The sequence below is a fragment of the Phyllobates terribilis genome, unplaced genomic scaffold (genome assembly GCF_046119375.1).
Source record: "Phyllobates terribilis strain yellow unplaced genomic scaffold, ASM4611937v1 Scaffold_5__5_contigs__length_657084704, whole genome shotgun sequence".
Lineage (NCBI taxonomy): Eukaryota > Metazoa > Chordata > Amphibia > Anura > Dendrobatidae > Phyllobates > Phyllobates terribilis.
The window spans coordinates 265,151,211-265,177,838 of record NW_027362765.1 but is presented as its reverse complement, the minus strand read 5'-3'; the positions used below and the strand labels follow the sequence as shown (position 1 = coordinate 265,177,838).

The window sequence follows — 26,628 nt, the reverse complement described above, 5'->3', positions numbered from 1 at the left end:
TGCATGTCCTCCTTCCACATTGGGTCAGTTACTAGATCATCCACCACCTCCTCCTCTTCCACTTGCGCACCACGATCCTCCTCCTCACTTCCTGGCAATTGTGTCTCGTCATCGTCCACCTCTTGTGACAGATTGCCAACGTCGACTTCCTGTGGCCGCGGCTGTTCAAATATTTGGGCATCGCAACATGGGATCTCCTCTTCCACCACTTCAAGCGTATCAGGCGAGGGGCCCAAATATGGAAATGGACCAGTGAACAGCTCTTCAGAGTGTCCAAGTGTGGGATCACTTGCTGTCTGACGACACTCGGCATGGTGGGAGGAAGGAGCATCAGGGTGAGGAGGAGTATGCGGTCGAGACTCATGGCTACTAAGAGTTGACCATGTGGAAGACAGACCGGAGGTGGTGGTGCCCAGGTGATTGGAAGTATTGTCTGCTATCCAATTAATAACCTGTTCACACTGATCAGTTCTCAATACTGGTGTTGTTCTGTGCTTCCCTAGTAATTCGGTCAAGAAGTGGGAGCGAGAAGATGTGGCTGTTGGTTGTGGCACATTTTCACCTTGGCCACGGCCCCGTCCTCTGCACGAACCATCACCAGAACGTCCACTTCCACGTCCCATGCCACGCGCCTTGCCCATTGTAAATGAAGTAAAATAGCTTACACTTGCACTATCAATAGAAAAAGGGTAATAAAGAGTAGATTAGAACCGTGGAAGAGGAAAACCACAGTTATTGTTTACTGGGGTATACCACACTTTTTTAAATAGAGATATTTGCGGCTGAACAGTGAGCGACACACTTAAACTGCTTTTTTTTTAGATACCAAAGGCCCAAAACTGGATAGTACAGCGATTTGACCCGTGGAACTGCGAAACCACACTGGGATGTCGGGCCTACACAAGACACATTTTTGTGTCACAACAGTCAGGGGACACTACTGTTTTTCTTTACGGAAAAAACTACCAAAACCTGAATAATAGAGATTTTTTACCATGGAACAGCAAAACCACAGTTATAATTTACTGGTGTATACCAGGCTTTTTAAAATATATATATATTTGCGGCTGAACAGTGAGCGACACACTCAAACTGTTTTTTTAGATACAAATGGCCCAAAAGTGGATAATACAGAGGTTTGTACCGTGGAACTGCAAAACCACACTTGTATTTCTCGGGCCTACACCAGACTATTTTCAACAGATATATTTGTGTCTGAAAAATCAGGGAGACACTATTTTTTTTTTTTTTTACAGCAAAAAATGCAAAAAGCAGGATAATAGAGATTTTTTACCGTGGAACAGCAAAAGCACACTTCTGTCTCTCTGGCCTACACCAGACTATTTTCAACAGATATATTTGTGTCTGAAAAATCAGGGAGACACTATTATTATTTTTATACAGCAAAAAATGCCAAAAACAGGATAATACAGATGTTTTACTGTGGAACATCAAAACCACAGTAATAATTTACTGGTGTATACCAGGCTTTTTAAAATATATATATATTTGCGGCTGAACAGTGAGCGACACATTCAAACTGTTTTTTTTAGATACAAATGGCCCAAAAGTGGATAATACAGAGGTTTGTACCGTGGAACTGCAAAACCACACTTGTATTTCTCGGGCCTACACCAGACTATTTTCAACAGATATATTTGTGTCTGAAAAATCAGGGAGACACTATTTTTTTTTTTTTTTTTACAGCAAAAAATGCAAAAAGCAGGATAATAGAGATTTTTTACCGTGGAACAGCAAAAACACACTTCTGTCTCTCTGGCCTACACCAGACTATTTTCAACAGATATATTTGTGTCTGAAAAATCAGGGAGATACTATTTTTTTTTTTTTTACAGCAAAAAATGCAAAAAGCAGGATAATAGAGATTTTTTACCGTGGAACAGCAAAAGCACACTTCTGTCTCTCTGGCCTACACCAGACTATTTTCAACAGATATATTTGTGTCTGAAAAATCAGGGAGACACTATTATTATTTTTATACAGCAAAAAATGCCAAAAACAGGATAATAGAGATGTTTTACCGTGGAACATCAAAACCACAGTAATAATTTACTGGTGTATACCAGGCTTTTTAAAATATATATATATTTGCGGCTGAACAGTGAGCGACACATTCAAACTGTTTTTTTTAGATACAAATGGCCCAAAAGTGGATAATACAGAGGTTTGTACTGTGGAACTTCAAAACCACACTTGTATTTCTCGGGCCTACACCAGACTATTTTCAACAGATATATTTGTGTCTGAAAAATCAGGGAGACACTATTTTTTTTTTTTTACAGCAAAAAATGCAAAAAGCAGGATAATAGAGATTTTTACCGTGAAACAGCAAAAGCACACTTCTGTCTCTCTGGCCTGCACCAGACTATTTTCAACAGATATATTTGTGTCTGAAAAATCAGGGAGACACTTATTATTTTTATACAGCAAAAAATGCCAAAAACAGGATAATAGAGATGTTTTACCGTGGAACATCAAAACCACAGTAATAATTTACTGGTGTATACCAGGCTTTTTAAAATATATATATATATTTGCGGCTGAACAGTGAGCGACACACTCAAACTGTTTTTTTTAGATACAAATGGCCCAAAAGTGGATAATACAGAGGTTTGTACCGTGGAACTGCAAAACCACACTTGTATTTCTCGGGCCTACACCAGACTATTTTCAACAGATATATTTGTGTCTGAAAAATCAGGGAGACACTATTTTTTTTTTTTTTACAGCAAAAAATGCAAAAAGCAGGATAATAGAGATTTTTTACTGTGGAACAGCAAAAGCACACTTCTGTTTCTCTGGCCTACACCAGACTATTTTCAACAGATATATTTGTGTCTGAAAAATCAGGGAGACACTATTATTATTTTTATACAGCAAAAAATGCCCAAAACAGGATAATAGAGATGTTTTACCGTGGAACATCAAAACCACAGTAATAATTTACTGGTGTATACCAGGCTTTTTAAAATATATATATATTTGCGGCTGAACAGTGAGCGACACACTCAAACTGTTTTTTTTAGATACAAATGGCCCATAGAACTGCAAAACCACACTTCTATTTCTCTGGCCTACACCAGACTATTTTCAACAGATATATTTATGTCTGAAAAATCAGAGGCACACTTTTTTGTTTTTTTTTTGGGGGGGGGCACCAAAAGGTTAATAAGATGGGTATTTGTACATTGTGAAGGAGGAAAAAAAAAAGAAGATTTAGATAAAAAAAAAGGATTTTCCTGGCCCCCGGGACCTGGAGCTAAGTCCAGCAATTTCAGCAACAGGAGCAGCACACAGGACTGTAATGCAGCGTTTGCTGGTATAACCACTGGTTCTCCTATACAGCCTGCCTGCCTGCCTGCCTGCCTGATATACCTGGGATGGATATTAGTCCTGAGAAGGACTGTTTGTTTGATCTGGCAGCCTTTACAGATCCTACACTAACTATTTTGCAGGATATATCTCTCCCTAAATCAGCAGCGCTGTCCCTACACTGTCTGATCCGGAGCGACTGTGTCCAAGATGGCGGCGCCCGGTTTTAAATACTCGAGGTGACGCTGTGCGGCCAGCCAATCACTGTAATGCCCACAAACAACATGGCTGCGGCATTACAGTGACTGGCTGGCAATCCCTGCATGTTCATTGGCTCTGTAAAGAGCGCCAAGCATGCAGGGCGGAGACCCGAGCTCCCGCCCGAGTAACCCGGAAATGCACGGTGCTCGCCGAACATCCCGAGTAGCGTGATGCTCGAGCGAGTACCGAGCAGTGTCGAGCATGTTCGCTCAACACTAGTTATTATATATTTAAATGAAAAAACTTATGACGAGGCACCTTTTTTTAAGCTAAACAAGTTATTATAGGAGAGACCTTCTATTCCAAATAATACTCTAATTGCCCATCTTTGAACTGACTCTAACTTCTGAATATTCTTTTTAGAATGTTGAGCTCAAAACTGGCTCCTGTATTATAAATGTGGCCTTACAAGTGATTTATAGAGGTATAACAATACATTGTGATCACAGGATCTTATCTCTTTCTATACACCCTAAAATTTACTTTTGCAGCTGCTGCTTGACATTGAGTACTGCTGCTCAGCTTACTTGTAACCAGAATACCCAAATCCTTCTCCTGTTCTGTAGTCCCCAGTATACTTCCATTTAATGTATATGCAGCATTAGGATAACCATGGCCACGGTGCACTACTTTAAACTTATCAATATTAAACTTCATCTGCTATGTGTTTGCCCATGTAGACATGTTATCCAGATTATTTTGTAATATTATACTGTGACGCTCAGTTTTTATTATCCTGCATAGTTTTCCGTCATCAGCAAAGACTGACACTTTACTCTCAATCCCATCTGCAAGGTCATTAATAAAGAGACTAAAAATAATTGGTCATTGGTCTTAATACTGATCCTTGTGGTCCCCACTGCTGACTTTATCCCATTTAGAGAATGTACCAGTTTCAATGACTCTTTGTTTCCTGTCCCTTAACCAGTATTTTTTACCCATCTGCATATAGCGCCCCTAGTCCCTGCTTCTGTTTCATTACACATATATTAAGCTGTTTAACCAGCCCAAAGTGATATAGCATTGTAGACAGCAAAGTATCCACAAATTTTTTCTTTTTTTTTCTTTTTTTGTTTAATAATGTATATTATTATTACACTTTAATGTAAAATAATGTACATTATGGTATACCTAAAACACGTTTCATGTTTTAGAGAAAAATATATATATACAAAAAAAAAAAAACAACAACTGGTAAACAGTTTGGATTTATCATAAGAAAGGTAAATAACATTCAAAGGAAAAGAGTAGGTTCCATAGAGACCATCTGGCTTCATATTTTGGAAGAGTATTGTTTTTTAGGGCAAAGGTTAGTTCAAAAGTCTTATGTGTTGAGACTCTATCAATGATATCATTAATGGTAGGGATAACAGGAGATTTCTTTTTTAACTTTTTTTGTCACGTCTACAACAGGAAGGAAATTTTGCAGAATTGAAAATAATTATAATACTGATGCTGATTTTTCATTCTCCCCTCCATTTATCTCTGTTACTGAATGCAGTCCTTAAAGTGTGACTGTACATATATAATGTGTATAAATATATATTTATATATACGCTCGTTATTGTGCAAAAGTTTTAGGCAGTGGAAAAAAATGCTATAAAATAATAATGCTCTCAACAATAGAAGCGTTAAATGAATCTGTCAGCAGGTTTTTGCTACCTCATTTGAGAACAGTGTAATGTAGGCAAAGAGAAGCTGAATCCAATTATGTATCACTTAGATTACTGGGTGCAGCAGTTCTCACACAATCAGAGCTTTTAGATTTAGAATGAAGCAGAGCTGAGGAAGCTTTTCCCGCCCCCACCAGGTCCTCTATGTACAAAGTCCATAGACATTGAGGTGCTTATCACAGGGGGAGGGGGTGTTGCCGGACTAATGTAGACCAGCAATGTGAATCTCTTAGTGATAAATCCTTCACATTTAGAAAACCACTGCACCACTTAGACAAGTGACACATCCCTGATTTCTGTGTTTCAGCCTCTATCTTCTGAGGTCTTCAGACTACATAGCAAAAATCTGCTGAGAGATTCCCTTTAATAGTTTGTTTTTATCAATTAATGAAATGAAAAGTGAATGAACAAAAGAGAAATCTTGAAAAAAAGGTCGGTGCAATGCAAAGCACAGAAAAGTAGCTCAAGCCTTTCCACAATCAAAGAGTCAAACAGAATGCACTTTTTGCCGCATCCACAATCATTAAAGAAGCACTCCTCCCATCAAAGTTTTTATCCTCTTAATATATTGCAATCATCATAATATATAGCATTGTGCACTTACAATTGCTCATTTCGCCTTTCTACCCAATTAATTATTTTTTTTCTGCTCTATGTAGAAACAGGAAATCTATTGTCCCTGCATTTATCATTCCCCTCTTCATCTCCAGTCCCAGCTGCTATGCTCCTCCCCCTGCAAGGACTTTTGCAGTGACTTATGACTCATGCAGGGAAAATTGACCTCCTGTTTCTACATAAAGCTTAGAAGGATTCAGCTGGTCTGTTTTTAATCACATGATGTCATAGACCTAATGGAAAACAAAAGAATTAACTGGGTATAAGGGAAAAATGAGCAATTGTAAGTACACAGTGCTATATAATATGACGATTGCAATATATTAGCAGGATAAAAAAAAAAGATGGGAGGAGTGCTTCTTTAAAGCAAATTTCAAAGGATTTTTCCTTCTCACCATATTTGCAGTTCTGTTATATAAATGGACAAGGTGGTCTTTGCATCTCAGGGCAATATCTTTCTTAATCCTCTCAATGTTCACCTCCAGAAAGTTGAACAGATCCACTAATTCAAAATAAGAAATTAATTGTACTCACAGAATCCACTTAATAAACAGGCAGATATAAAATAAAAGATGAAGTTATGCGGCATAGAATGGCGTATGGACCCAAAGACTTACTATTGAGATTGTACAGTACATGCTGATTATAACAGCAGCACATTTCAGGGCTGTGTTTTGAGCAGTCGGTGGGGGTCTCAGGACCTGGACCCCTGCTGATCGGCAGTTATTTGCAATGCCTATTATATTTATTTTTTGAAAAAGAAAAATGACAACTACACTTTAACTGAGTACATATAATAAAGATAGAGCTTGTCTGGTGCTCAATTAAATGATCTATTTAGTAGAAGATATAGAGCCTACTTATATTATACAATGTGAAAACAAATCATTCACCATTAGGCTCGTTACAATGAGGGAATTACTTATGGCTGCCTAGTGCTAATCTCCTCTTCATGTGAAGCTCCAGTTTAGATGTTGGATTTAGAGGTCACAAATTGTTAAAAGAGGCCATGTATGTTTGATTGCTGGCTGATACCTGGTGTTTTGTTCTGAAGAACCTTATAATGGAGCTGATGTTGATGAGTGCTTTCAGCCATGCTATTGTGAGGGTTTCTAAGGGACTGCCCCAAATAGCATTTCTGGCCAGGTTATTAGTTTTATGAGCAGATTACATAATCTCTGTGTTTTATGGCACTGTTTTATTAAACAAATATAATAAAACCAAATGTTTTACAGACACTTAAAACTATATATGATTCCCGTGTGTGCTTCATTTCAGAAAGTGCGAAATTACAAAACCCAAGCCGCAAACAGTCTGTGTCCAGAAGTCTGAAACATCTTTTCCATTCATCAAACAAATTTGTCAAGACATTAAAGAGGTCGGTAATGTAAAATTACGATTGTCTTTGTCCACAATTGTATTCTCTGGATTATTAATAAGATTATTTTATTGGCTTCATGGATACATATGCTACCTTTGTTCTTGATAGAGGACTGTGGTCAAACCATTATAATGTTGCATTTTATTCCCATTTCGGACAAGATATGCTTTAACTGTCTGATACAGTGGGGAAAAAAGTATTTAGTCAGACACTAATTGTGCAAGTTCTCCCACTTAAAAAGATGAGAGAGGCCTGTAATTGACATCATAGGTAGACCTCAACTATGAGGCTGAGTGCCCCCGATGCGGATTTAATGCTTTTAACGCGTATTAGAATCGCTTGTGAAGAGGTCTGGGATCTATCCTAATGATAATCCGCATGTGCTGTGCACATGCTGCAGAAATTTCCGCTGCGGATTATCATTGCGGAAAAGTCCGCAGCACAACCAATTTGGGTGCGATTTCACGGCAAAATCGCGCCCATTGACTTGTATTGAACCGCATAATATCCTCATGTATACATGCGGATGTTATGCGGTTCAGTGCGTGGATGGTACCCGGGTCTGGAGAAGAGGAGACTCTCATTCGACCCGTGTACCATCGTACTTGCAAGTAAAAAGAGAATTATAAAGTAAAAAATAAAAAAAATTATTCATACTCACCTTTCCGGCAGCCGCCGGTCTCCTCCCGGCCGTGTCCTCTCTCCTCGGCGTCCCGCAGTGTACTGTTTGGACCTGCGGTTTTATAATTTAGTCAGCTGATGGTCACGCGACCATCACCTGACCGCTGACGTCAGCAGTCACGTGACCATCAGCTGACTAAATTACGTGGACGCAGCCGGGAGGAGACCGGGGGCCGCTGGAGAGGTGAATATAAGGTTTTTTATTTCTTTTTACTTTTTAATTCTTTTTTTTACTTTAGATGCAGCATTTGATAGCAGAAATTTCCACTAAGTTGGTCACACAATATAAATCCATGCCAGTTGCTTGGATTTATATTGTGTGACCAAATTGTCAAGCCCTTTTCCAAGTAATGCTCAAAATCGCTTGGAAAAACGCTTGAAAAAAACGCATGCATAAACGCATGTAAAAACGCTGAAAAAACACATGTGAAATCCGCATGAGTTTTTTCTGCCAAGGAGATGCAGAGATGCTCAGGAAATTTCTGCTTCAAATCTGCATCGTGGGCACATACCCTGAGAGACAAAGTGAGAAAACAAATCCTGAAAATCACATTGTCTGATTTGGAAAGATTTTTTTTTCAAATTATGGTGGAAAATAAGTATTTGGTCAATTACAAAAGTTCATCTCAATACTTTGTTATATATCCTTTGTTGGCAATGACAGAGGTCAAACATTTTCTGCAAGTCTTCACAAGGTTGGCGCACACTGTTGCCGATATTTTGGCCCATTTTTCCCTGCAGATCTCCTCTAGAGCAGTGATGTTTTGGGGCTGTGGCTGGGCAACATGGACTTTCAACTCCCTCCAAAGGTTTTCTATAGGGTTTAGATCTGGAGACTGGCTAGGCCACTCCAGGACCTTGAAATGCTTCTTACGAAGCCACTCCTTCATTGCCCTGGTGGTGTTTTTGGGATCATTGTCATGCTGAAAGACCCAGCCACGTTTCATCTTCAATGCCCTTGCTGATGGAAGGAGATTTGCACTCAAAATCTCATGATACATGGCCCCAATCATTCTTTCATGTACACTGATCAGTCGTCCTGGTCCCTTGGCAGAGAAACAGCCCCAAAGCATGATATTGCCACCCCCATGCTTCACAGTAGGTATGGTGTTCTTTGGATGCAACTCAGCATTCTTTCTCCCCCAAACATGACGAGTATTGTTTCTACCAAACAGTTCTACTTAGGTTTCAGCTGACCATATGACATTCTCCCAATACTCTTCTGGATCATCCAAATGCTCTCTAGCAAACTTCAAACGGGCCTGGACATGTAATGGCTTAAGCAGGGGGACACCTCTGGCACTGCAGGATCTGAGTACCTGGCGGCGTAGTGTTTTACTGATGGTAGCCTGTGTAACGTTAGTCCCAGCTCTCTGCAGGTCATTCACTAGCCACCCCACCAATGTGGTTCTGAGATCATTTTGACCCGATGGGTTGAGATCTTGTGTGGAGCCCCAGATCGAGGGAGATTATCAGTGGTCTTGTGGTGTGTCTTCCATTTTCTAATTATTCCTCCCACAGTTGATTTCTTCACACCAAGCTGCTTGCCTATTGCAGATTCAGTCTTCCCAGCCTGGTGCAGGGCTACAATTTTGTTTCTGGTGTCCTTTGACAGCTCTTTGGTCTTCACCATAGTGGAGTTTGGAGTGTGACTGTTTGAGGTTGCGGACAGGTGTCTTTTATACTGATAACAAGTTCAAACAGGTGCCAGTACTACAGGTAATGAGTGGAGGACAAAAGAGTCTCTTAAAGAAGAAGTTACAGGTCTGTGAGAGCCAGAAATCTTGCTTGTTTGTAATTGACCAAATACTTATTTTCCACCAAAATTTGAAAAAAAATTCTTTCCAAATCAGACAATGTGATTTTCAGGAATGGTTTTCTCATTTTGTCTCTCATAGTTGAGGTCTACCTATGATGTCTATTACAGAACTCTCTCATCTTTTTAAGTGGGAGAACTTGCACAATTGGTGGCTGACTAAATACTTTTTTCCCCACTGTAGATGCGAGTTTCTCCTCTGGTAGCCACAGCAATCTTATGAACAAGACTTCATCTTCCTCTGGATGCGCCAATTCTGGCACTTAGCCTCGCTCTTCCCACTGCCCTGTAGCGGTGGCAGTGGGGTAATAGGGCTGGGGTTGATGTCAGCTTATAATGCCAGCTGACATCAAGCCCAGGTTAGTAATGGAGAGGCGTGTATAAGACACTCCCATTACTAACCCCATAGTCAAAGTTAAAAAAAAACCACAAACACCCAGAATACAGTCCTTTAATTGAAATAAACACACAATTCTTTATTGTTCTAAATTAAACCATACTTACCATCACGCCCATTCCAGCTGAAGCCAATGTCTTCTGCAATAAAAGTAAAATAATAAAGCAACCTCATCCTTACCTTTCCATGGTTCCCACGACGGCTCCAGCTCTGCTACATTCACATGACAGGCTGAATCTCAGCCGAAAGCTGCCATCCAGCTTGCCATGCCACAGACACTGAGAAGCGCAGGCATGCTTGTGCTCCTCAGTGTCTGGCTGTGACGGCATAAAGATGAGCCGAGGTCATGTCCAATGAACTCAGCTCACCTCATGCACGTCACTGACAGCGTGGGAAAATTCTCCTGCGCTTGCAGTGAGCGTGAGAGAATTCTCCTGCTGAAGTGCTGAGCGCAGGAGAATTCTCCCACGCTGTCAGTGACGTGCATGAGGTAAGCTGAGTTCATTGGACCTGAGCTCACCTCATGCATATCACTGACAGCGTGGGAAAATTCTCCTGTGCTCAGCGCTTCAGCAGGAGAATTCTCTCACGCTCACTGCAAGTACAGGAGAATTTTCCCACGCTGTCAGTGACGTGCATGAGGTGAGCTGAGTTCATTGGACATGACCTCGGTTCATCTTTATGCCGTCACAGCCAGACACTGAGGAGCACAAGCATGCCTGCGCTTCTCAGTGTCTGCAGCATGGCAAGCTGGATGGCAGCTTTCGGCTGCGATCCAGCCTGTCATGTGAATGTAGCAGAGCTGGAGCCGTCGTGGGAACCATGGAAAGGTAAGGATGAAGTTGGTTTATTATTTTACTTTTATTGCAGAAGACATTGGCTTCAGCTGGAATGGGCATGATGGTAAGTATGGTTTAATTTAGAACAATAAAGAATTGTGTGTTTATTTCAATTAAAGGACTTTATTCTGGGTGTTTGTGTTTTTTTTTTAACTTTGACTATGGGGTTAGTAATGGGGGTGTCTTATAAACGCCTCTCCATTACTAACCGGAGCTTGATGTCAGCTGGCATTATAAGCTGACATCAACCCCAGCCCTATTACCCCACTGCCACCGCTACAGGGCAGTGGGAAGAGCGAGGCTAAGTGCCAGATTGGTGCATCCTATGGATGCGCCATTTCTGGGGCGGCTGGCGGCTGGTGTTTCTAGCCTGGAAGGGGGCCAATATTCATGGCACCCTTCCTGGGCTATTAATATCAGCCCCCATCTGTCTGTCTAGCCTTTGCTAGATATTAAAATAGGGGGGACCCCACGTCATTTTTTTGGGGGTCCCCCATTTTAATAGCTAGTAAACACTAGGTATTCAGCTGGGGGCTGATATTAGTAGCCTGGGAAGCTCCGTGGGTATTACCCCCTTCCCAGGCTTCAAACATCTGCCCCAGCCGTCTGCTTAACCTCCGCTAGAGACTAAAATTACGAGGAACCCCACGCCAATTTTTTTTTTTAATAAATCCTTTATTTTAACACTAAATGACAAGTACAGTAATCAACACTATCACTGTACTTCTTATATATGTGACTGACATGTTTCTATGTATCTAGTCTATGTGTGATGCTCTATTCTTTCTATTTTAAATTGTCGGGTACCGATGCTGAATTGCCGGCCAGCTTTTTTAAAGAGACGGTGCATGAAAACACTATTATTTTTTTTAATAAATCCTTTAACACTAAATGACAAGTACAGTAACCAACACTGTCACTGTACTTCTTATATATGTGACTGACATGTTTCTATCTATCTAATCTATGTGTGATGCTCTATTCTTTCTGTTCTAAATTGTCGGGTATTGGTGTATGCCGCTGCTGAATTGCCGGCTTTTAATGTAATACATTCTACATTATTCTTAGTTGTTTTCCATCATGTAGAATTAACCTACAAGGAAAGAAAGGGTTTATTTTCATTCCGATATTTGTGTCCTATTGACTTGCATTGGTTTCCGGTATCGGAATCGGCGATATCCGATATTTTTTGGGTATCGGTCCGATCTAATCTGATCCGATATTTCCCGATATCGGAAGGTATCGCTCAACACTAATCACGGGATTCAGGTTCTTTTTCTCTACTTTCAGATGAGGTAGCTAAAAATGGGTGACATATTCCCTTTAATCTGGCTACACACATTAGATCTTTTTTGCCTGAAACATATGATTTTGACTATCAAGTGTGAAAGTGGGCCTTCCAGCTCTGTCCCAATGGCAGTAGGGAGTGGTAATGAGCAGGTAATCTGATTTCAAGTGCCAGATCCTTTTATTTTGAGAAAAGATAAATGTCCTTCTTCCTTTTTTCTACTGAGAAGATGTGTACATTTGGTTGAACATCCAAATGTATGAAGGCATCAGAAAATATATTCGTTGAGCAAACAATGATTTTGCCGACTACTACCTAAAGTAGAGAATGTGATCACCATTAGAGGACATTGAATACTGCATGATTATTTATTTGACTCTGCCACTTACCCTACATATCAATGTGCTCATAAAGAAGTGTTGCTACATATTGGATCGTCGTTGCAAAGAGACCATTTCTAGCATTGCCCCTGTGGCTCTCCCATATGCCTGTGCTTGCAGTGCAGAGACATAGGGTTAAATAAAGTAATGTTTCTATGACTGTGCTTTACCACCACTATACTCATGTATTGATATTGTTTTCTATGTCTTTTAGGGGCTTGTACATAGCTGTGATATTTTATTACAAAGATAACATGTTAGTAACAAATGAAGATCACATTCCAATTGTAGAAATTGATGATTCTTGCACTAGTTCAATTACGCAAGACTTCCTCTGGTTTACAAAAGTAAGTGCTGTACAAAATTATGCAATCTGTGCCATATATATATATTTATATATATATATATATATATATAATATATATATATATGTGTAAATTTATAATATTTTTTTTTCATTATCTTGTGGTCTACTTGAGACAGTCAATTTAACAAATATTGTGTGCAAACACTACTGTGGGAAGTAATGTAATAACTTGTTACTAAGGTCTTACTTTTATCTTTACAGTTGTCGTGTATGTGGGATGACATTAGATGGCTGCGGCAGAGTATGTCAATATCTATGTCTTCTTCCACTGCCCTGCAAGCTAGGCAGAAGATGTTGGCAGCAGCTGCCCAGCTTCAGGTTGGTATTGTAACATTATCAATGTGATTCCTTCGCCTATTATCCTGATGTGCATTGCTTGTGTGATTTATCCTGTACTCTTAACAACCAAAATCTAAGTCATGAGTTTGAAATCTAAATTTATGTTGGGCTCAACCCATATTAATTAAAATATTTGGTTCTCTTTACATTTGGGATGTACATTGTAGTTACAGTGGCTTGTGAAAGTATTCACCCGCTTGACATATTTCATGTTTTGCTACCTCACAATCTGGAATTTCACTGTTTTTTGAGGGTTTGCATCAGTTCATATAAAGAACATGCCTACAACTGTGAACATTTGTTTTTTTTAATTGTGAATCAAACAACAATTAGGACAAAATAACTGAACACTTCAGTGTGCGTAACTATGCACCCCTCTAAAGTCAGTACTTTGCATAGCCTTCTTTCGCAGCAATTACAGCTGCAAGTTGCTTTGGATGTCTTTATGAGCTTTCCTCATCTTGCCACTGGGATTTTTGCCCATTCCTCCAGGCAAAACTGCTCTAGCTCCTTCAAGTTAGATGGCTTCCTCTGGTGAACAGAAATCTTCAAGTCTGACCACAGATTCTCAATTGGATTAAGGACTGCGCTTTGACTAGGCCGCTCCAAAACATTTACACATTTCGCCTTAAACCACTTGAGTGTTGTTTTAGCAGTATGCTTTGGGTCTTTGTCTTGTTGTAAGGTGCACCTCCATCCCAGTCTCAGATCACTGACAGACTGAAACAGGCTTTGCTCAAAAATATCCCTGTATTTCTCACCATCCATCTTCTTATCGACTCGGACCATTTTCCCTGTTCCTGCTACCAAAAAACATCCCCACAGCATGATGCTGCCACCACCATGTTTCACTGTGGGGATGGTGTTCTTGTGGTGATGAAAGTTCAATTTTGGCCTCATCTGACCACAGCACCTTCCTCCATGTAACATACCTGGCGGCGCCCTTGCATGGTGGTCCATCTCCCACTGTGCAAGAGCGCGCATTTGATCTCCAGTCCAGAATGTCTCTCTGGCTTCCCTCCATGCTGTCTGTTTGTGTCTGTTTCTGCTGCTTAAGGGCGGCGCCCGATCACTTCCTGCTTTTTAGTATGATGTGGGTCACACCCCTTGTTCGTCCTCAGCCTATTGCTGTCTGTCGCCTGGTATATAACCCAGCTGCTCCAATCAATCCCTGCCTGAGCATTGTGTTTCATTCAGTGTGTGCTTGCACTCTGAAGGTGCCAGGTCCCGTTCTGTGTTCTTTTGTCTGCCTATCCTGGAGGCTGTATTTCCAGGCCTGTCTGAACTCGCTCCTAGCCTGTTCCTCCCGCCATCTAGGGGCCGATTACCTAGACCCGCTCCTGTATCTTGTCTGTCCTGTCTGAACTCACTCCTAGCCTGTTCCTCCCGCCATCTAGGGGCCGATTACCTAGACCCGCTCCTGTATCTTGTCTGTCCTGTCTGAACTCGCTCCTAGCCTGTTCCTCCCGCCTTCTAGGTGCCGATTACCTAGACCCGCTCCTGTATCTTGTCTGTCCTGTCTGAACACGCTCCTTGCCTGTTCATCCCGCCTCTCTGGGGGCCGTATTCCCAGACCCGCTCCTGTATCCCGCTGCAGTGTCGGTCTCTTCCGTACACTCAGTTCCAGTCTGAACTCTCTCCTATCCTTTACCTGTTTTGCCTCTATGTCCGTTCCTTTCCTTTTTCTGCAGAGTCTGAACTCGTACCTAACTCCTGCTTGTTGTCTCTGTACTCCCGTTTGTGTGTTTGTGGTCCACTAGCTACTTCACTGCAAGTACCTTGTGGGTATTTGGCTCTGCCTTTCCCTTCCTGTCTGTTCCGTGTGTACAGAGCCCTGTCCCCCCTGCTCAGTCTCACTCCGCTCTGACTCCTTTGCTCACTGCTCCGGCAGCCTCGCTCCGCTCTGACTCCTTTGCTCACTGCTCCGGCAGTCTCGCTCCGCTCTGACTCCTTTGCTCACTGCTCCGGCAGTCTCACTCTGCTCTGCTCTTGCTCACCGCTCCTGGCGGTCTCGTCCTGCTCTGCTCTTGCTCACCGCTTCAGGCGGTCTCGTCCTGCTCTGCTCTTGCTCACCGCTTCAGGCGGTCTCGTCCTGCTCTGCTCTTGCTCACCGCTTCAGGCGGCCTCGTCCTGCTCTGCTCTTGCTCGCCGCTTCAGGCAGTCTCGTCCTGCTCTGCTCTTGCTCACCGCTTCAGGCGGTCTCGTCCTGCTCTGCTCTTGCTCACCGCTCCAGGCGGTCTCGTCCTGCTCTGCTCTAGCTCACCGCTCCAGGCGGTCTCGTCCTGCTCTGCTCTAGCTCACCGCTCCAGGCGGTCTCGTCCTGCTCTGCTCTTGCTCACCGCTCCAGGCGGTCTCGTCCTGCTCTGCTCTTGCTCACCGCTCCAGGCGGTCTCGTCCTGCTCTGCTCTTGCTCATCGCTCCAGGCGGTCTCGTCCTGCTCTGCTCTTGCTCATCGCTCCAGGCGGTCTCGTCCTGCTCTGCTCTTGCTCACCGCTCCAGGCAGTCTCATCCTGCTCTGCTCTTACTCACCGCTCCAGGCGGTCTTGTCCTGCCCTGCTCTCGCTCACCTCTCTGGGCGGCCTCACTCTGCTGTGTTTGCCACATCTGTGGTTCTGTTCCAAAGTCCCAGTGTGTACTGGGTCCTATCCCGCCTGTGTTTCTACCTGCTAGTGCCTTCCTGTCTGCACTCTAGCCGTGCTTGCCTGTAGCCCCCTGCCTGCATACCCGCCTGCCCGCATACCAGTCGTGCCTGCCTATTCCCACCAGTCTGTGTGCCAGCCTAACCAGTCTGTTCCTGTATTCCCCTGTGTGGGTCAACAGCCGTGTCCGGGGTCTGTCCTGGAGTAGCACCTGGTCCCTCTGCTCGGTTCCTCCTGGGTGCACTGGCGTCGTATGCCGTCGTGCGACCCTGGTCGGATCGGGTGAATACCTAGTTACGCCCCTCCAGGCATTCACTCGCCGGCACGGTCCAGTGGAATCACACGCACACGCCGCTCAGCCCGGGCGTGTGCATTACAGCATGCTCAGGCCATGGTTCCCGTTGAGCCCCACGGCCTTCGCTCTCTGAGACGTTTTCCAGCGAATACATGCATTAAAAATAAATAAATACAATTTTTTTATCTCTAGCTGAGTTCCTGGCTAATTACGCACCCGTCCAGATGGATCTATCTGCTCTCGTTCCTGCGGATCCGCCACGTTACTATGGGGATCCAAGACAAAGTCGTGCATTTGTGGAGCAATGCATGCTACACTTCAAGTTCTACCCTCTATGTTTTCCCACCGATCGGGTTAAGGTGGCATTCATTATGTCTAACCTAGCGGGTGATGCCTTGGAATGGATCAACCCCCTATGGGAAACACAGGATCCTATCGTCCTGGACATAATGGCCTTCCTGGTGGCCTTTCTAATGGTCTTCGATGATCCTAACCCGGAGGCTCCTGCTGAAGCTTCACTTCCCAATATCCCAGAGCAGCCCCGATGGGTAATGTGTGTGGGTAGCGCAATAGTCCTCCAGCCCAATGAGACTACTGCCCACCCAGAATCCTCACAGGGTGACTACGCTCTCCGGAATACTTCTCCCAACCTCAAGAGGCAGTCCAGATGTGCTAGACGTAGAGGCAAGCCGTCACGCCAGGGTCTGTCCTCCCTGAGACCTCCTGACCCCAACCTTGAAGTCCCTACTGAAGCTTCATCTCCCTGTATCCCGGAGAAGCCCCAACGGGTAATGTGCGTGGGTAGTGCACCAGTTCTCCTGCCCGAAGGGACTACTGCCCATCCAGACTCCACACAGGAGAACTTCCTGCACCCGGCATCAGATGCTTCACCCACTTTATCCGGTGTGCATGTCCAAGGATGCTCCGAAGCTGTGATTACCTCAGAGTCTGTGCACCTCTACTACCTGGCGGAGGACCCCCAGTTGCCTCCTGAATCCTCCGGGATACCACTCGATGACAAATGGAGAGAGACTTCTCTACACCGGGTACTTGATACTTTGTCCGCTCCGTCCTGTGAGCCTGACAATGGGTACCCCAAAGTGGTAGTTACCCCCGAGTCTCTACACCCCTCCGACCAGGCGGAGGACCTCCAGTTGTCTCCAGAACCCTTCGGAGTGCTACCTGGTAGCGAAAGGACAGAGACTCTCCTATACTCTGTACCTGATACCTCGCTCGCTTCGTCCAGTGAGTCCAACCTAGTGGACTCTGAAGCAGAGGTTACCCATGAGTCTCTACACCCCTCCGACCAGGCGGAGGACCTCCAGTTGTCTCCAGAACCCTTCGGGGTGCTACCTGGTAGCGAAAGGACAGAGACTCTCCTATACTCTGTACCTGATACCTCGCTCGCTTCGTCCAGTGAGTCCAACCTAGTGTACTCTGAAGCAGAGGTTACCCATGAGTCTCTACACCCCTCTGACCAGGCGGGGGACCTCCAGTTGTCTCCAGAACCCTTCGGGGTGCTACCTGGTAGCGAAAGGACAGAGACTCTCCTATACTCTGTACCTGATACTTCGCTCGCTTCGTCCAGTAAGTCCAACCTAGTGTACTCCGAAGCAGAGGTTACTCCCGAGTCTCTACACCCCTCCGACCAGGCGGAGGACCTCCAGTTGTCTCCAGAACCCTTCGGGGTGCCACCTGGTGGTGAATGGACAGAGACTTTCCTATACTCGGTACCCGATACCTCGCCTGCTTCGTCCAGTGAGTCCGACCTAGTGTACTCTGAAGCAGATGTTTTCTCCGAGCCTCTGCACTCTTCTGACCCAGCGGAGGACCTCCAGTTGTTTCCTGAATCCTCCGGGGTACCACCAGATAACAAAGAGACAGTGATTTTTCCTCATCCTGTACCTGATAACCCGTCTATTTCTTCCTGTGAGCTTGACAAGATGTACCTCGAAGCAGAGTTTACTCCCAATCCTCTGCTCCCCTCCAACCCGGTGGAGGACTTCCAGTTGTCTCCTGTACCCTCTGGGGTGCCACCTGAAAATATGTGGAGAGAGACTTCCTTGTGTGTTGTTCCTGGTACTCCACCCGTTTCGTCTGTTGCTGAGGATGGCTGGATAGGAGGTAGCATCCTAGCTAACCAGATGAGACCAGTTTTTCCTGTGGACAGTGGGAGTGACCTCCTTAAAGTGAAGGATTGGCCCTCGAATTCCCTGCGGAATATTCTGGCAGGCCTGAAGAAGAGGGGGCGTAAGGGGGGGGGTACTGTAACATACCTGGCGGCGCCCTTGCATGGTGGTCCATCTCCCACTGTGCAAGAGCGCGCATTTGATCTCCAGTCCAGAATGTCTCTCTGGCTTCCCTCCATGCTGTCTGTTTGTGTCTGTTTCTGCTGCTTAAGGGCGGTGCCCGATCACTTCCTGATTTTTGTACCTGCTGTGGGTCACACCCCTTGTGCGTCCTCAGCCTATTACTGTCTGTCACCTGGTATATAACCCTGCTGCTCCAATCAATCCCTGCCTGAGCATTGTGTTTCATTCAGTGTGTGCTTGCACTCTGAAGGTGCCAGGTCCCGTTCTGTGTTCTCTTGTCTGCCTATCCTGGAGGCTGTATTTCCAGGCCTGTCTGAACTCGCTCCTAGCCTGTTCCTCCTGCCATCTAGGGGCCGATTACCTAGACCCGCTCCTGTATCTTGTCTGTCCTGTCTGAACTCGCTCCTAGCCTGTTCCTCCCGCCATCTAGGGGCCGATTACCTAGACCCGCTCCTGTATCTTGTCTGTCCTGTCTGAACTCGCTCCTAGCCTGTTCCTCCCGCCTTCTAGGGGCCGATTACCTAGACCCGCTCCTGTATCTTGTCTGTCCTGTCTGAACACGCTCCTTGCCTGTTCGTCCCGTCTCTCTGGGGGCCGTATTCCCAGACCCGCTCCTGTATCCCGCTGCAGTGTCGGTCTCTTCCGTACACTCAGTTCCAGTCTGAACTCTCTCCTATCCTTTACCTGTTTTGCCTCTATGTCCGTTCCTTTCCTTTTTCTGCAGAGTCTAAACTCGTACCTAACTCCTGCTTGTTGTCTCTGTACTCCCGTTTGTGTGTTTGTGGTCCACTCGCTACTTCACTGAAAGTACCTTGTGGGTATCTGGCTCTGTCTTTCCCTTCCTGTCTGTTCCGTGTGTACAGAGCCCTGTCCCCCCTGCTCAGTCTCGCTCCGTTCTGACTCCTTTGCTCACTGCTCCGGCAGCCTCGCTCCGCTCTGACTCCTTTGCTCACTGCTCCGGCAGTCTCGCTCCGCTCTGACTCCTTTGCTCACTGCTCCGGCAGTCTCGCTCTGCTCTGCTCTTGCTCACCGCTCCTGGCGGTCTCGTCCTGCTCTGCTCTTGCTCACCGCTTCAGGTGGTCTCGTCCTGCTCTGCTCTTGCTCACCGCTTCAGGCGGTCTCGTCCTGCTCTGCTCTTGCTCACCGCTTCAGGCAGCCTCGTCCTGCTCTGCTCTTGCTCGCCGCTCCAGGCGGCCTCGTCCTGCTCTGCTCTAGCTCACCGCTCCAGGCAGTCTCGTCCTGCTCTGCTCTAGCTCACCGCTTCAGGTGGTCTCGTCCTGCTCTGCTCTTGCTCACCGCTTCAGGCGGTCTCGTCCTGCTCTGCTCTTGCTCACCGCTTCAGGCGGTCTCGTCCTGCTCTGCTCTTGCTCACCGCTCCAGGCGGTCTCGTCCTGCTCTGCTCTAGCTCACCGCTCCAGGCAGTCTCGTCCTGCTCTGCTCTAGCTCACCGCTCCAGGTGGTCTCGTCCTGCTCTGCTCTTGCTCACCGCTCCAGGCGGTCTTGTCCTGCTCTGCTCTTGCTCACCGCTCCAGGCGGTCTCGTCCTGCTCTGCTCTTGCTCACCGCTCCAGGCGGTCTCGTCCTGCTCTGCTCTTACTCACCGCTCCAGGCGGTCTTGTCCTGCCCTGCTCTCGCTTACCTCTCTGGGCGGCCTCACTCTGCTGTGTTTGTCTGCCACATCTGTGGTTCTGTTCCAGAGTCCCAGTGTGTACTGGGTCCTATCCCGCCTGTGTTCCTACCTGCTAGTGCCTTCCTGTCTGCACTCTAGCCGTGCTTGCCTGTACCCCCCTGCCTGCATACCCGCCTGCCCGCATACCAGTCGTGCCTGCCTATTCCCACCAGTCTGTGTGCCAGCCTAACCAGTCTGTTCCTGTACTCCCCTGTGTGGGTCAACAGCACCTGGTCCCTCTGCTCGGTTCCTCCTGGGTGCACTGGCGTCGTATGCCGTCGTGCGACCCTGGTCGGATTGGGTGAATACCTAGTTACGCCCCTCCAGGCATTCACTCGCCGGCACGGTCCAGTGGAATCACACGCACACGCCGCTCAGCCCGGGCATGTGCATTACACTCCATACATTTGGGGAGTTTTTTACATGTCTTTTGCAAAGTCAAAATGAGCCTTACAAATTTTGTATGTAAGTTAAGGCTTTTTTCTGTCCACTCTTCCATAAAGGCTTGTTGTGGTCATATGGACAGATTCTCCAGTCTCTGCTTGGGAATGCTCCATCTCCTTCACGATTAACTTTGGTCTCTGTGCAGCTGCTCTGATTAATGCCTTTCTTGCCTGGGCTTAGAGCTTTGGTGGATGACCCTCTCTTGGCAGGTTTGTTGTGGTACCATGTTCTTTCCATTTGATGATAATGGATTTGATGGTGCTCCGGGGGATCATCAGATATTGGGATATTCTTTTATATCCCAATCCTGACTTAGACAACTTTGTCCCTGACTTGTTTGGAGATGTCATTGGTCTTCATGGTGTTGTTTGGTTAGTGGTGCCTCTTGCTTATTGGTGTTGCAGCCTCTGTGGCCTTTCAGAAAAGATGTGTATATACTGACAGACCATGTGACACTTAGCTTAGTTTACTCAAAGGGCTAATACAAACGGACAGTCAAAGGCAATGTCTGGGTTCAGGAAACCAAGGTCAGAGTGCATCACGACAAAATAGTAATACAAATAGGTATTCAAAAAGGTCAGATTATCAGAATACAGAGTAAAGAACAAACACATCACTGAGCTCAGGCAACAACTGGCAAGGTCTGATAATAGTCAGCTAGCTAAATAGCCAGTTACTCAGCCAGAACAGGTGACACCTGGAAGACCTTGCAGGCTTGGCTAGATTGGGCAGCTTGGCTGTCACTCACAATACTGACAGTTCAGCATGCCTCTACCCCATAGAGTAGCTGAGCTGTCACTCACAGCATGGTGGAATCGTGACATAGTCATATAGTGGTTATTGGCCACAATGGTAAAAAAAAATGTACTGTATAATGTGAAGTATTTGTTTTCTTGTTGTAGACCATTGTAGAAAAACGTGCAGTCTGCAATGCTTTCTTATACAAGTAACAGAAAAGGTATGACACCAGGCGAAAAGGACATACTAACTAGAGATGAGCGGTGTTCGACTCGAACTGTTCGCCAATCTCAAATTCGAGCTGTTTTGGGCGGTGTTCGAGCCGTTCGGCGAACATGAACGATTTGAAAAAAATTCCGCTGTTCGAGGTTATGTTCGATAACTGTTCGTGCACCAAAATCATAACTGGATTTTTTCTCAGTAATGCTGAAAATTAATGTTAATATGCAGTTTGAGTGTACAGCGGGGCGGGGGGAGGGGCAGGGGATGGATCTCTGCAGGAATAATGAAGATCTCCATTTTTTTTCTCTTTCCCGCATTTACAGTGGGGAGGTGCAGTCTGTCAGCCTATCAGCAGTGCACACACGGAGCGAACTGCTTTTTTTCACACAAGCAAGGGCATGTGTCATTGGCAGTGTATGTCACATGTCCTTGCCCTATAAGACCCAGCCATTTTCCCCATCGCCACCATTTTCTCACTGCTGCAGCTGCGTGTTAGACGGCACCGCTGTTGCTGTGTGCGCTATACTTTGTTAATTTCAAGCCAATTTTCGCACAAATCTACAGATAGCTTGGGAGTAGGGTAGAGTTGTGATTTCAGTCCTTTTAAGGACTAGGTTACAGCATTTCCTACGACTTTTATCAGGTATGTCTGTGCTCTTAAATAGATAGGTTGTGGGAGTAAAGACTAATTGTAATTGCAGTCCTTTTCAGGGCTCGGTTACATCAGTTCCTATCACTTTTTGCCAGACAGGTCTGTGCCAGTGCTGTGCAAGTTTTTTTCACAGCATTTGGCTGAATCTAGCAAAGCAAATCCTTTTTGGCCTATTGCAGAGTGTGTTAGTCAGTGGAGTAGCCTATCTGTGTTGCAAGCTACACCACGTATGTATAGAATACAAATTTTTTTACTGCACCTAGTGAAGTAAAACCTTTTGGGCATAGCATCATTCTATTAGTCCATCTATACTGACCTCCATCAGGTTGCAAATTCAATATAATATTTTTCTGCATTGAGCTCTGAAAAAATATTTCAGCTTCTAGCAGTGTGTGGGACTTGTTTTATTAGTCCATCTATACTAACCTATTGAGGGGGGAGGGGAGGGGTGCCTCAAGGGTCTGTCTTGGGCCCTATATTATTTAATATATTTATTAATGATCTAGTGGAAGGGTTGCATAGTAAAATAGCAATATTTGCAGATGATACTAAACTTTGTAAAGTAGTTAATACAGATGAGGATAGGGCACAGCTACAGGAGGATTTAGATAAATTGGGGAGTTGGGCCAAAAAATGGCAATTGGGGTTCAATGCCGATAAATGTAAGGTTATGCACTTGGGAAAGAAAAACAGCAGTCACCCATACATATTAAATGGGAAACCGTTGGGGAAATCTGACATGGAGAAGGACCTGGGCGTCTTGGTTAATAGCAAATTAAATTGGAGTGCCCAGTGTCAGGCAGCAGCTGCGAAGGCAAATAGAGTCATGGCATGCATCAGAAGAGGAATAGGGACATATGATGAGAACATTGTTCTTCCTCTGTATAAAGCGCTGGTAAGGCCGCACTTAGAATATTGTGCACAGTTCTGGGCTCCGGTGCTCAGGAAAGACATATTGGAGCTAGAGAGGGTACAAAGGAGGGCGACTAAGGTAATAAAGGGAATGGAGGGACTGGAATACCCAGAGAGGTTGTCAAAATTAGGCCTATTTACGTTGGAAAAGAGAAGGCTTAGGGGAGACCTCATAAACATGTATAAATACATCAGGGGTCAGTACAGAGATCTCTCCCATGACCTGTTTATACCAAGGATGGTGACAAAGACGAGGGGGCACACTATGTGTCTGGAGGAAAGGAGGTTCCTGCACCAGCATAGAAGGGGATTCTTTACGGTCAGAGCCGTGAGACTCTGGAACTCTCTGGGAGAGGATGTGGTGATGTCCAACTCACTTAATGAGTTCAAGAGAGGCCTGGACGCCTTTCTTGAGAACAATAAAATTACATCTTATGCTTAGTGATAGTTAATTAATCCAGGGATTTAATCTGACTGCCAGATTGGTGTCGGGAAGTGAATTTTTCCTCAATGATGTAAATTGGCCTATACCGCATGTTTTTTTTTTTTGCCTTCCCCTGGATCAACGCTGCGGAATAGCTGCAGTGCAAAAGAAATAGGCTGAACTGGATGGACGCTTGTCTTTTTTCGGCCTTATAAACTATGTAACTATAAACTATGTATAAACTATGTAACTATGTAACCTCCACCAGGTTGCAAATTCAATATAATATTTTTCTGCATCTAACTCTGAAAAAATATTTAGGCTTCTAGCAGTGTGTGGGACTTGTTCTATTAGTCCATCTATACTAACCTCCACCAGGTTGCAAATTCAATCTAATTTTTTTCTGCATCTAGCTCTGAAAAAATATTTCAGCTTCTAGCAGTGTGTGGGACTTGTTCTAGTAGTCCATCTATACTAACCTCCACCAGGTTGCAAATTCAATATAATATTTTTCTGCATCTAGCTCTGAAAAAATATTTAGGCTTCTAGCAGTGTGTGGGACTTGATCTATTAGTCCATCTATACTGACCTCCATCAGGTTGCAAATTCAATCTAATTTTTTTCTGCATCTAGCTCTGAAAAAATATTTAGGCTTCTAGCAGTGTGTGTGACTTGGTCTATTAGTCCATCTATACTAACCTCCACCAGGTTGCAAATTCAATATAATATTTTTTATCTGCATCTAGCTCTGAAAAAATATTTAGGCTTCTAGCAGTGTGTGGGACTTGGTCTATTAGTCCATCTATACTAACCTCCACCAGGTTGCAAATTAAAAATATTTCTTAGCTGCATCTAGCTCTGAAAAATTATTTCAGCTTGTAGCAGTGTGTGGGACTTGTTCTATTAGTCCACCTATACTGACCTCCATCAGGTTGCAAATTCAATCTAATTTTTTTCTGCATCTAGCTCTGAAAAAATATTTCAGCTTCTAGCAGTGTGTGGGACTTGTTCTATTAGTCCATCTATACTAACCTCCACCAGGTTGCAAATTCAATATAATATTTTTCTGCATCTAGCTCTGAAAAAATATTTAGGCTTCTAGCAGTGTGTGGGACTTGTTCTATTAGCCCATCTATAATAACCTCCACCAGGTTGCAAATTCAATATAATATTTTTCTGCACTGAGCTCTGAAAAAATATTTAGGCTTCTAGCAGTGTGTGGGACTTGTTCTATTAGTCCATCTATACTGACCTCCATCAGGTTGCAAATTCAATCAAATTTTTTTCTGCATCTAGCTCTGAAAAAATATTTCAGCTTCTAGCAGTGTGTGGGACTTGTTCTACTAGTCCATCTATACTAACCTCCACCAGGTTGCAAATTCAATATAATATTTTTCTGCATCTAGCTCTGAAAAAATATTTAGGTTTCTAGCAGTGTGTGGGACTTGGTCTATTAGTCCATCTATACTAACCTCCACCAGGTTGCAAATTAAAAATATTTTTTATCTGCATCTAGCTCTGAAAAAATATTTAGGCTTCTAGCAGTGTGTGGGACTTGTTCTATTAGTCCATCTATACTGACCTCCATCAGGTTGCAAATTCAATCTAATTTTTTTCTGCATCTAGCTCTGAAAAAATATTTCAGCTTCTAGCAGTGTGTGGGAATTGTTGTATTAGTCCATCTATACTAACATCCACCAGGTTGCAAATTGAATATAATATTTTTCTGCATCTAGCTCTGAAAAAATATTTTGGCTTCTAGCAAAGTGTGGAACTTGTTCTATTAGTCCATCTATACAGACCTCCATCAGGTTGCAAATTCAATCTATTTTTTTTCTGCATCTAGCTCTGAAAAAATATTTAGGCTTCTAGCACTGTGTGGTACTTGTTCTATTAGCCCATCTATACTAACCTCTACCAGGTTGCAAATTCAATATAATATTTTTTATCTGCATCTAGCTCTGAAAAAATATTTAGGCTTCTAGCAGTGTGTGGGACTTGGTCTATTAGTCCATCTATACTAACCTCCACCAGGTTGCCAATTAAAAAATATTTTTTAGCTGCATCTAGCTCTGAAAAAATATTTCAGCTTGTAGCAGTGTGTGGGACTTGTTCTATTAGTTCATCTATACTGACCTCCATCAGGTTGCAAATTCAATCTAATTTTTTTCTGCATCTAGCTCTGAAACAATATTTCAGCTTCTAGCAGTGTGTGGGACTTGTTCTATTAGTCCATCTATACTAACCTCCACCAGGTTGCAAATTCAATATAATATTTTTCTGCATCTAGCTCTGAAAAAATATTTAGGCTTCTAGCAGTGTGTGGGACTTGGTCTATTAGTCCATCTATACTAACCTCCACCAGGTTGCAAATGAAAATTTTTTTTATCTGCATCTAGCTCTGAAAAAATATTTAGGCTTCTAGCAGTGTGTGGGACTTGTTCTATTAGTCCATATATACTGACCTCCATAAGGTTGCAAATTCAATCTAATTTTTTCCTGCATCTTGCTCTGAAAAAATATTTAGGCTTCTAGCAGTGTATGGGACTTGGTCTATTAGTCCATCTATACTAACCTCCACCAGGTTGCAAATTCAATATAATATTTTTCTGCATCTAGCTCTGAAAAAATATTTAGGCTTCTAGCAGTGTGCGGGACTTGTTCTATTAGTCCATCTATACTGACCTCCATCAGGTTGCAAATTCAATCTAATTTTTTTCTGCATCTACCTCTGAAAAAATATTTAGGCTTCTAGCAGTGTGTGGGACTTGGTCTATTAGTCCATCTATACTAACCTCCACCAGGTTGCAAATTAAAGATATTTTTTATCTGCATCTAGCTCTGAAAAATATTTAGGCTTCTAGCAGTGTGTGGGACTTGGTCTATTGGTCCATCTATACTAACATCCACCAGGTTGCAAATTAAAAATATTTTTTATCTGCATCTAGCTCT

The 26,628-nt window shown here is 44.1% G+C and overlaps 1 protein-coding gene across 1 annotated transcript in view; it reads left to right on the top strand.

Annotated features, from left to right (window-relative positions):
- The window catches only part of ANKFN1 (ankyrin repeat and fibronectin type III domain containing 1), a 1,224,583-nt gene that overhangs the window by 818,410 nt on the left and 379,545 nt on the right, over positions 1 to 26,628 (top strand). The window contains exons 9-11 of the mRNA XM_073684132.1: positions 7,161 to 7,260; positions 12,879 to 13,011; positions 13,233 to 13,349. Coding sequence (XP_073540233.1) covers positions 7,161 to 7,260; positions 12,879 to 13,011; positions 13,233 to 13,349 — 350 coding nt within the window. The remainder of the gene's footprint in view (positions 1 to 7,160; positions 7,261 to 12,878; positions 13,012 to 13,232; positions 13,350 to 26,628) is intronic.